Source organism: Periophthalmus magnuspinnatus, chromosome 8 (assembly GCF_009829125.3).
Source record: "Periophthalmus magnuspinnatus isolate fPerMag1 chromosome 8, fPerMag1.2.pri, whole genome shotgun sequence".
Taxonomy (NCBI): Eukaryota; Metazoa; Chordata; class Actinopteri; order Gobiiformes; family Gobiidae; genus Periophthalmus; species Periophthalmus magnuspinnatus.
This window is the reverse complement of record NC_047133.1, coordinates 12,518,327-12,530,920: the sequence shown is the minus strand read 5'-3', so window position 1 is coordinate 12,530,920 and position 12,594 is coordinate 12,518,327. Positions and strand designations below refer to the sequence as shown.

Genomic DNA, 12,594 nt, shown 5'->3' with positions numbered 1-12,594 from the left:
CAAGCACATTATGTCTTCTTTAAAGATGGATTAAGGAACTTTTCTGGTAAAGGGTTTATGCCACCTGTATGCCCCCCTGTTTTAAGATGAAAGTTCCAAAGTTGGCATGGAATATTAATCTCTTTGGAGACAAGCAAGTTATAGGTTAGCTCTATAGAAAAGCCATTCAGTCAGAAATCATGTATTCAGTTGTGTTTCGCTTCATTCACACACATCTAAGTAATGCTTTTTATTATTCTGTCTACATCGCCAAAGCTCAAAATGCTCTGTTCCACCTTGTGATGTCATGAAGTGGTAGTTTTCAAGTTTCCTTTTGTTCAATGCAGATGGGCAGTTCCGGGACTGATATTATCTAAATGATTCTAGACAGTGGTGCACTTCCTGTACTACACCATGACATCACAAAGTGGAACAGAGTGTTTTCTGTTTGAGAAAAGAACACAGCTTAAATATGGAGGGTTTGTGCGTTAGACATGTGCGAATGAAGCAAAACACAACTCCATCCAGACAGCGCACATCAGACTTATTTGACCTCAAAAACCACTTGTATATCAGTACTGGGGCGTTTTGCTCAAATACACGGGGAGACATTGTGTAGAGGATCTTTCACATAGACATTGTACACATTGTTTACCTCCGTGCTTCTGAGAGTAGCGTATATAGCACCGTGCATAAAGCCGTGTCACACATGTTAGCCCCGGGTGTACGTCCTTGTATGGTTTTGAAGCGGGAGCAGACTTGTTCAAGCTGGGAACGTCTTATCAGAGTTATGAGAAGAGTGTGCTACCACTTATGCAATACCACTATTTATTCAAGGATTCATTTTTCCAGTTTTACTAAAAAAGACACTCCTACACAGATTGAATTTTTAAAGGTGCACGGGGGAACTTGTCTGCTGGAGGGTCTTGTCAAATTAGAATTTGAAAAAGGCTTTTTCTCATAAAACTGATACGAATACATACGCTGAAGGTTTGGATATCTATACCATTATTTGTGCGGGTCGGTGTGGCAACTGCTTGGTAAATACTGTTTTATTCTACCCCTTATCTCCGCCCACTGCTCTGTGTAAGGCTTTAACCATTAATCTGAGTAATCATGACTAGTTGACTATTAAAATAAGTGATCATTGTTATTTGGACAACAAAACAATAGTTTATAACCTTTTATAACAAAGACAGTGGAATTCAAAATGTCAAAAAGTGTCATTTAAAGTGGTATTATGTAACTTTTGGCGTGGAGTCCACCATTTTGCATATTTCGGCTGAGTTTTGCTCTCAGACAAAAAAACACTGTTCCACCTTGTGATGTCATGTGGTAATACAGGAAGTGCTCTACTGTGCATCTTCACTAGCATAATTTGGATTATTTCAGCCCTTTTACCTCTACTGAACTAAACAGTAGCTTGAAAACTACCACTTCATGACATCACGAGGTGGAATAGAGCATTTTGAGTTTAACAGACTAATAATAAAGGATTGAACATGTGTGAATGAAACAAAGCACAAATCCAGGTTTGTTTTTCACGAGGTAATATATTCTAAAACAACTTAAAGCTCACAAGAGTCAATTTTGCGTAATATAGGACCTTTAAGCTTCAAATTCAGGACAAGGCAGGATTACTCAAACATGCCCGAATCAATCAAAATACAACTCCGACTGTGCTAAAATTCTAAATGGAGTCTGTGTAATATGTCTCCTTTAATGCCGTTTAGACTTATATGACACAATGACAGCCAACCAGTCCACACATACAGTCCCAGCACAGACATGACAGAAGCCTGAGCTAGGATTAGACGTCTAAAGGTGTTTGGCTCATGAGCACGAGTGACAGTGACAGCGAGTGGAGGATTCACTCAAGGATTATGTGCCCTAAGATAATATAGAGACTGAGAATTAGCATTAGCTCTTTATATGGCCACTGACCTGACTACATCCAGGTCTTGACATAACATGCTAACTGAGTGTTTAAGCTAGTGTTTGGTAGCTCAGTCATGTGGGTGTTGAATGTTTTGACCAACGTCTATGTAATAAAGAAAAGATTAATGTTGGAAATGGCCCCTAAACCAGAACTAAACCAGGTTCAAACCAAGGCCCAAAATCTGGACTAAAACCGTTCAGGTCTAAACTAATGCTACTACCACTATTATTTCTGCTACTACCACAAATACAACTGCTATTGTTGCTTATGACATTAATATTGTATGAGTACTACAGCTGAATCTTCTACAGCAATTGCAACTATACCACTACTAGAACTATTACCATTACTACAACTATTCTACTGCTAAAACTACCACTATTACAACTAATCTACTGCGACAGCTACCGCTGCTACCACTACCATAACTACTACTACTACTACTACCCCTACTACAACTACCACTACTACAACTGTACTAATGCTACAACAACTACTACTACCCCTACTACAACTGTACTAATGCTACAACAACTACTACTACCACTACTAGATCTATACTACTGCTAAAACTACCACTACTACCACCACCACTACAACTATTCTACTGCTACAATTACCACTACTCGCACTGTACTACAGCTACAACTACCACTACTCGCACTATACTACTACTACTACTACTACTACTACTACTACTACTACTATCAATCAGAAATTTGGGGGCCCGGGGCAAAAAGCCTCACATGCGCCGCCCTGTAATATAAATTATCAGAAATAGAGAAAGACTCTGGGGCCCGGACAACAGACCCCTTTGTCCCCGTCGAGTCCTCTGCTACTACTACTAATACTACCACCACTACTAGTACCACTACTACACCGAATTGCTACTGTAGCTGCTACCACTACTACAAATACAACTGGTAACATTGCTACACTACAACTACCATTACTTCTACCACCAAACTGCTACCACTACTACTACTACTACTACTGCTTCTTGTTCCACTACAGCTACTACTAGTACTTTACAACATGTGACACTATACGGCTGTTAACTGTAAAAAGGGGCCTAATTCACAGGACTCTCCATGCAGCCGCGCTCCTGACCTTTATAAACCTGAGCCTACAATCTCTGCTCTGTGTTAGCTTTAGCCACGCCAGCTACTGCAAATATACTACTACTACTACTACTAAAACTATACCACGACTACTACTGTTACTTCTATACTACAAACTGTGCTCTCTCCCAGCCACCCTCCTGCCATTTATAAACCTGATCCTACAATCTCTGCTCTGTGTTAGCTTTAGCCAGACCACGCTGGGTCCGAACGGGAACAGGAACTCTCTGGTGGAGGAGCCCTTTAACACACATAGAAAAGAGAAAAGAGAGAGGGAGAGAGAAGGAAGAGAAGGATGGAGAGAGACAGAGACAGGAAGAGTGAGGAGGTAGATTGAGAGAGCAAAGGAGAGAAGAGAGAGGGGGGTAGACGGGGGTAGAGTGTGAGGGTGAGAGGTAGAGAGAGAGAAGGAGGGAGAGAAAAGTAGAGAGACTGAGGGAGAAATTGAGAGGGAGGCAGAGAGCAAGGGAGAGAGTGAGAGAAAGAGAGAGGGAGGTAGAGGGTAAGGGAGAGAGAGAGTAGAGGAAGAGAGAAGGACAGAGAGGCAGGTAGCCAGTGAGAGAGAGGGAGGTAGCAAGTGAGACAGAAAGAGAGAGTGAGGCAGAGAGCGAAGGAAAGAGAGAGGAGGGAGAGAGGACAGAGAGAGGGAAGCAGACAGGGGTAGAGTATGAGAGGTAGAGAGAGAGAAGAAGAGAGAAAAGTAGAGAGATTGAGGGAGAAAGAGAGAGAGCCAGGGGGAGGTAGAGTGAGAGGGTGAAAGGTACAGAGAGGAGGAAGAGAAAAGTAAAGGGGGTGAGAGAGATGTAGAAAACAAGGGAGAGAGGGGATAAAGAGAGAAAAGGAGAGAAAGAGGTGGGAAAAGTGGGAGGAAATATAGGAGGAAGTGGAAGAGAGAAAGAGAGATAAAGAGAAAGGGAGGGAAGGAGGGAGGGAGGGAGGGAGGGAGAGGTAGAAAGCAGGAGGGTTGGAGAGAAAGTGAGAAAGAGATATAGAGAGACAGGGGGAGAGAGAGAAAGGTGGAGGGTTGGAGAGAGTGAGAGAGAAATATACACATAGAGAGACAGAGAAAAGTAGGGAGGGAGAGAGGCAGAGAGGGAGAGAGAGAGGGAGGGAGAGAGGGAGAGAGAGAGGGAGGGGGGCTGCACATGATACCGCTTGGCAAGAGCTAAGTGCCTCAAGAATGTAAGGGCAATATGTCAGCGAGGAAAACATTCGCGGAGGAGAGATTTTTCCGAAACGATGGAAAACTTCCGTAAATGGCACGATAATTTATACAATGTACTATAGTAGCATGAAAAGCAATTGAGTTAAGTAGTAACACACTTTTCCCACTACTAATAATCCTACTACTACTTCTACTACTGTCTAATATTGTTCAAATTGTTACTACCACTACTACTTTTGCTATCATAACTAATGCTCCTGCTGCTACCTACTAGTACCACTGATACTACAACTATTGCTGCTTCCTCTTCAGCTACTACTATTTCCAAACCACCATGACTATGACTAACTATAACTAATTTTGCCGCTACTGCTACTAATAGTACTTCTTGTTCTACTACAAGTACTGCTCAATACCACTACTTACTGTTCCTACTGCTACATTGTTGTTGCTGCTACTATTGGTGCTTCTACTACTACTGCAGAATTACTAAATTAACTAAAATTACTGCTACTACTATTACTGCTACTACTACTAATGCTACTTCTCGTACCACTACAACTACAGCTCACTGCCAATGCTACTACTTTTGCTACTTACACTTACACTTGTTCCTAGCTGCTACTGCTGCCTTATGGCTACTGTTGCTACTGCTTCAGCTACTACTACCACTACTACATAAATATATAAACCACTATCCTATTAACCTGCTAAATGATAATACACTAGGTAATGCTGCTACTCCTTAACCCTGTTTGTTTTAAATTATCAGATTTACGCACAGGTTTGCGATTAAGATTAACATTAACATTTGTCACTATCTATGCAAGTATCAAGAAGACAAAATGTTCTAATGCGGGTTCTATTTTGGTCTGGCGTCTGGACAAATACATTTCAGATGACTATATTATTCCATTATCAGGGCAAAGCGACAGTGACACGGCGCAGTTGCCTGTTGTTGTTACTTCATATGTCTATTGGGGCGCTTTAAATTTGGCAACGGCGTGCGTCCGTGCGAGCCGTGACGTGCGCAGCCGACATCAGCACCTTGGATACGGGCACACCACTCGCCGTCGGGCCCCTCCACGCTCCTGCCCCGTTTTGGACCAATCAGCGCTTGTGTTTTCTCGATAGCGCTCGGCAGCACCCCATCCACCCACCCACCTACACCCACCCGCCCACGCACCCACGGCTCTTCGCTTTGCAGCCGGCTGGGTTGTTTTGCAGGGAATCTCCTCTATATAAACGGCTTAACTTGAATGTCATCGCCGGGTTATGATTCCCACGGACAAAAACGTCGTTCTTCGTGGCTACATGTAGAATAAAAATACAAAAAACCGTTTGATTTTCACGCTGTTTTGGTGATAAATGCCCAGATTAGGAAGAGCGATCGTGCGTAAAAATGCTTAGAAATGCGTAATGGCATAATAGCTCAATGGAATAAAGACTCACTAATGAAAGACAGATCACAACCCAGCACTTTCCAACCTGAACCAATGCGATTACAGCTTTATATCACATGACAACGTGTTTATTATTATGATATCTACGCCAACGTTTGTCTGAAAACGTCTAAAACTGTTTGCACTTGTGTTTTTACCATAACATTAATCACTTGTGCCTTTTGTAATCAGTACAGACCTGTGTAGGTTAGCTCTGACGCAAACACAGCTCCTCATAGGCGTCTCTCCCAGTTCCACAGCCCGGATCATATGTCTCCAAAAGTGACAGCGCACGGGAGCCAATCAGCGCGCGTCCTGCTGATAACGTTAGAGGCGGGACGTGCGCTCAGAACCAATCAGCTCCGTGCGTATTGTTTTGACCTCTGGAACCGCATCACCGCCCACCTCGTGCCCGTGGTGGAGGGAGGCTATAAATACAGGCGACGGCGGAGCAGCCAGGGGGACGAAGTTGCTACGCTCCCGTGTAGGAGGGAGCTACTCTGCAAGCCTGCTGAAAGAGGACGAAAATACACTTCAAAAATTAAAAATAGCAACCGAAAACAGCCGTAAACGCCAATCCTCAAAATCTACACGTACTGGATTACTTTTTTTGTACAGTTCATAATATATTCTATGTGAAGAAAGTATTTATACTTTTTTATTTGCACTAACTAACGGTACTTTTGAACTACTACTACTGAGAATCCTTATTTTTTACTAAAGTAAGTATGCATTACGTTGCTTGTTATCGTAACCTTTGCGTACTTTAGTGGCTAGATGCCGTGCCAATGTCTTTTCCATACTTATAAGCTGATTTGCTGCGTCAGTGTGAACTTAGGGAGGGGTGGATGTGTTTTTCCAAGCGATAAAACTGTACTTATTTCTTATCTTACCTTAGCTACAGCGACACGTCCTAATATAACCACCCTGTTAGTTTTACGCACAGCTATAATCCTCCTCGGGGGTTAAAATGTCATTAGTGTTGAATGTTTGGTTTGCTAGTCTGTGCAAATAGGCTCAATGTAACGGGGCTTGCTGTTGGTGGTGCCTCGGAACGGGTTGAGACGCAACAAGACCTGTAGCCATTTCGCAACTTCTGTTTTCTTCCTTGGGCTTTTTATTCCAATGACAGTTCGCCCAAACGAGAGCAAGATTACGCAAGATTATCACCGTTATAACGAGCACTGAAAAATACATGAATTCGCGTTGGGAATTTTGTGCGTAAAAGTGCGTAATAACATTGAAATACGCGACGTTTCCCCAGGCGCAGCGATCATTTGTTTATCGCCTGATTATTTTCATCTGTTCCTAGTTGCAACGCGTATTTCAATCCAGTTTTCCGTGCATTCTGGTTGTGTAAATTTGCTAACATGGGCGTAACAACAGTGGCTTATTTCAACACTGTTTTCAATATGGGGCTTGGTTTTGTATGGAGTGCTTCGCGCATACCAAACCAGACTGTGCCAAAAGGTTTACGCCTGCAATAAAACTACACATTGCAATATTTAATTTAATATTTTTTACATAAACATAGAAGGTATTACTGATAAAGCGTTAGGTGGGTTTTAAATTAAGCTCACTGTCCACGCACGAGGTTTTTTTTTTTTTTTTTTTCCCCCTCCGTGCAAACGTCAATACGCTGCTCAGTAACATAATGTAGGGTATTATGTAACTGGATTCCACAGGGCCAGGGCTGCCTTGTGCGTTGTCCTATACCTTTGTGAGGGATTTAAATGTGTCACACAACAATGTAGTGACACATAAACCCAATTAGTACGACTTGTTATCTGTTTTTTTTATTTTAAGGATGGTGAAATTAGAACATATCTTAAATCATATACACTACAATGTATATTTAGTTGTAGTTTTTAATGGGAAATGCTGTACAGGGGTAAAAAAAATTAAATAAAAATTAACAATTATTACACGATAGACAAGACAGACATCCATTGCTTATGTCTTGCTGTTAATACCAATGCACATATTTATAATACATTACAGATTGGATACAATATCTACCCCACATATGAGCAGTGTACCATTTTTCAAGACAAAATTCTATAAACATAAGAAGAACAATGGAACACAAATCAAACATTCAATTGTTCTCAATACTTTATTTATATAATTGATTTCAAATAAATTATAATTTATATACAGTACATACATATGAGATTGTTTTTCAAGGCAACATACTGTACAAAGGTAAAAACTAAACAACAGAACAAAACTTGAAATTTAACATATAAGGTTTGTCAAAATTGAAATTGAATTGAAAATCAGATATTAATCATATATTATCAAAATTAGATACTCATTTAAGCAAGTATAGATTCTGAAAAAATAAATAAAAAATCACATAACTGGATACAATTTGATCTTTCCTGAACACTTACCAGTATAAGACCACATGGTACAAACAAATACTATTATTTTGTGTTGAAAATTACAATATTGTCGAAAAATTATCATTTGGATATCAAAATCATTATGAAGTCTGTTCTTAAATATCGAAATCAAGTTTGAAATTTTAGCATCGTGACAACACTACAACATATAGATATTGTTAAATAATTACCGATATTTACTTTATCAAAAAAACCAAAAAACTTTGCAGGTTTATTTTGACACTTTGCTTACAATGACAAATGCATTGTTCCTCACTCAGCCACTGCCAAAAATGACACTAACAATGTGTACTGTTTTCGAATGTGAAAGACTAACATGGCGCTATTGTCTCCTTTGTTATTGCAGGAAAAAACCATCCTGTGGAAAAAAAACAAAAAACAAACAAAAAAAACACAGCAGTTCAACTAAACCAGCACTTTTGATTTGAGCCAACTTGACTTCATTCACTTTGGGTTCCATAGCCATCCCGCTTGGACAAAATTTGAGTTGCCAACCACGCACAACAGCAACAACAATCTAGCGGAACAAGCTCTTTCAACCTCTTGCTACATTCAGTGAAACGCTATGCAGCTAGAAATCCAAGTAGCTCTCAACTTCATCATCTCCTACCTGTACAACAAGCTGCCTCGGCGCCGCGTCAACATTTTCGGGGAGGAGTTAGAGAGGCAACTGAAGCAAAAATATGAGGGCCACTGGTACCCCGATAAGCCATACAAAGGGTCCGGGTTCAGGTGCATCCACGTGGGGGAGAAGGTGGACCCCGTGGTTGAGAAGGCGGCCAAGGAGAGCGGGTTGGACATCGACGACGTCCGAAACAACCTACCGCAAGAGCTCAGCGTGTGGATCGACCCCTACGAAGTGTCCTACCAGATCGGAGAGAAGGGGCCAGTCAAGGTAGTGATCGTAATACATAAATGGTCCCTTAATGAAGTCATATTATAGATAATTTTTCCCAAATCATTCAGCCATAAAGTAAATACTCCTTGCACGCTGGTGATGGTAAACTAGCTTCTATAGTCACCGCTAACTTAGGGGTGACCGGCAAAGACACGGCATTCACTCATACTTTCATTTGTATGTTGACAAGATTAAAAGGTGTCATGCCCAAGGACACAACGATAATATGAATTGATGAGAGTGGGATTTTAAACAGCTTTCCAGTTCCCCCTCACCACGTCTGTGATACTGACTAGATTTTATTATCAGTTATTGGCGAGTGTAAGCTATTAAACAGATTTGTTAAAGACTTGAGAGCACCAACAGCAATCACATCAATTTGTAATTAGTTTTAATGCATTTATGAAGTAATCAAAACAATTGGTATGCATTGTTCGTATCAGGATTCAATTGTGCACGGGTTACAAAATATAAAAATAACTCAACCCAGTACTTTTGACGATTAAAAATGAATTATAGACTCTAGGCACTTAACAATGTATTTTAATCTCCATAGCGTAATTGTAATGTGTCATAAAATTAAACACCCTTACAAAGCAATTATTACTGAAGTTTATTGAGCTGGAGGGTAGCCATTTTGATTTAGACTTGTAAAAGTTTACAATGTGGTCATGTCCCTTTCTCAGATGGGAACAAGCACTAGTATTCCTGTATTAATTCCTATATTTTCATGAGTAGTTATGATATATGCTTCAGTTTGTCATTTATGAGTCCATAATTTGGTATGTTAATCCAAGGCTATGGGGGTTGCTGTCATGCGAAACCCAACAATATATTTATTCTATAGGCCAATAAAATTAAACACAGATGGGGCAAGCTGTAATGAATATAGTTAAAATGCAGCTTTTTGTTGTAATTCCGTGAGCTCTTAGGTTTTGTCGCTAATAGAAATGATCCGGTTCAACATTTGTGAATTTACCTTTTGTAATATTTCACGACAAAGTACAAATCAATCGTTAAAACTTGCTCTTGCCCCCATCTGGGACTTTGACATCATGACGTTCTAAAAACCAAAAACAATAAATGAAATCAAGCCAATAAGTATTTTGTATTTGATCCATTTTAGGTGCTATATGTGGACGATAGCGGTGACCAGGTGAACAACACCCTGGACTTGGATAAGGAGATCCGCAACAGCTTCAACCCGGACGCCCAGGTCTTCATGCCCATCAATGAGCCCCTCAACGCCTCACCCGGGTCCAGCTCACCTTCCCCTCCCTTCGGTCACTCCGCGGCGGTCAGCCCTACTTTTATGCCCCGCTCCACTCAACCTCTCACCTTCACCACGGCAACGTTTGCAGCCACCAAGTTCGGCTCCACTAAAATGAAGAGCAGTGGGCGCAACGGGAACGCCAATGGGGCAACCGGTGCCGGGAACAAGCCTGCCGCGGCGCGTACATCCCCGACCAATCTGGGCCTCAATGTGAACAATCTCCTCAAGCAAAAAGCCATGTCGAGCTCCATGCACTCTCTGTACGGATTAGGACTCGGTGGGCACCAAAAGTCGTCCGCCCTTTCGCCCAACGCCAAGGAGTTCGTGTTTCCGAATTTGCAGGGGCAGGCAAATCAGAGCTCGCTGTTCCCAGAAAGTTCGCTCAACCTCAACTCGCTCCCGTACAGCAATGCCTTTGACGTGTTCGCCGCCTACGGTGGCCTTAACGACAAGTCCCTCATGGAAGGCTTGAATTTCAGCTTGAACAACATGCAGTATTCAAACCAGCAATTCCAGCCAGTTATGGCCAACTAAGTACTCATAAGAAAGGTACTACTTAAGCTACTACTGCACTGCACAAAAGGAATAGTTGTGTTGGTTGGAATGATTTCGGGATATTTGTTGATTTGAGTAGTTTTGACTAGTTCGATTTAACTATAAGACGTAGATGTTTCTGACTGATTTTAATATTGTATTGAAAGTTCAACACAATTGCACTTGAAATGAAACACTTTGCCCACCCACTTTTTTTAAGGTCAGCCTCTGTCATGCTTTGAGTGACAGGTGTATTCACCCAATCACAGCAAAGTGTGAACTCTCAGAAGAAACCGACTGTTTTTGTTACCTCTTGAAGGCAATATGAAGCTATTAACTTTACATAAATATTGACCTTATCATTTTGCCATATCACAGATCCCAATATTGAAACCAATCAGTAAATGTTGAAACACGCTAGCCATTTTAAGTCAAGTCAACCTAATCTAGTCAAAGCTACTCGAATCAGGAAAACATTTTAATTCACGCTATTCCTTTTCTGGAGTGTTGACATAAACGGCCAGAGATAATGTGACAGGGGGAACGTATACATTAATGCACATTTATAAAAGAAAATTTCAAAAAATCTATACAAAAAATGTAAACAAAGCGAATGTCATTTCAAAACCGGACTTGTGGAGAGTAAGATCTTATTTGTTACAAGTCTATAACAGCATGAGCCCAAGGGTGATGTAGTTTGCCCCCTTGAGTTTAAATTTCCAATATGAAGCTTGTAGTACCAAATGTCCAAGCTTGGTTACTTAAACGTGCAACATAAATCATTGTTATTTCTTTTGCCAACCAAGCACAAACTATTTTTTTATGTAATTGTTTTAAGATATGTAAAAGACAAAAAAAAAAAAAATGAAATACCACCACGAGTCATGGCCTGTCAGTATTTAAACACAACTGGACACCGCCAATTTTGCATAAATTGGCTTAAATATGTGGGATTTCTTGGTCTTTTTTCTAATTGTATAATTTAATTTAGTACAGAGTTTGTAAAATATCAGAGTATCTATTGTTTCTACGACATGGTATTGCATTTATATCTTTTTACTACTCCAGTGATCTGTGATGGCTGCAGCAACTTTATGTTTTCTTTTTTTATTGAAATTATAAAATGAATCCATCTTTGAAAAACTATTCTAAAGATTGTGTACAGAATATTCCGTAGTGGTGGGATTTAAGGATATTTGCTTTTTTGACAAAACATAAGAGTTGTATTTTCTGTTAAAAGTTTAAAGATTTTTGCTATATTATGGACAAAATGTAATCGTATATTAATTTTGTACCTACATTGTGCAATACTTGATAAAAACAAGACGGTATAACAAAGTATTCTGAGTCAGTGTCTTACATGTTAAGAGGGACTGATAGTTTATTAAGTTTGTATTAAAATGCTTGAAAATAAGAGCACTTGTTGGGTGATCCTTGAGTCGATGAATAAATAACACATTTGAGCTTTGATAAACCAATTTCTGTTGTGACAATAATATAACAACACATTCAAAAAAACATTAACTAAAACTCAGGTTAGTAAAAATTAACTGGTTAATGTTTGAGAAGGACTAGAATTATGGTAATGAAGGCTAGCTCAACTGGCTAGCATAGCTTATTTTATGATAAAGCTAGCATAACCAACAAATGTTTGACTAAGACAGCATACAAGTCTCCTCACTTAGCCTAGTACAAGTATTCATGATAAGTTACTGCTATATTTGAAAGTCAGATTATGTATTTTAACACATAGGCCTACTTAGCATGATTCACAGTGCATAATGTGTGTGAACAGTAGGCTGTATAGCTAATGTCATTACATATGCAGATGTATG

The 12,594-nt window shown here is 40.2% G+C and overlaps 1 protein-coding gene across 1 annotated transcript; it reads left to right on the top strand.

The window, feature by feature from the left end:
* The first annotated feature begins 5,412 nt into the window (after positions 1–5,412).
* Positions 5,413–12,173, top strand: tob1a (transducer of ERBB2, 1a). The gene is made up of 3 exons (XM_033970567.2): positions 5,413–6,368; positions 8,401–8,949; positions 10,079–12,173. The coding sequence occupies exons 2-3, from the start codon at positions 8,620–8,622 to the stop codon at positions 10,757–10,759; spliced, it is 1,011 nt and encodes a 336-aa protein (XP_033826458.1). The 5' UTR covers positions 5,413–6,368; positions 8,401–8,619; the 3' UTR covers positions 10,760–12,173.
* The last annotated feature ends 421 nt before the right edge of the window (positions 12,174–12,594 follow it).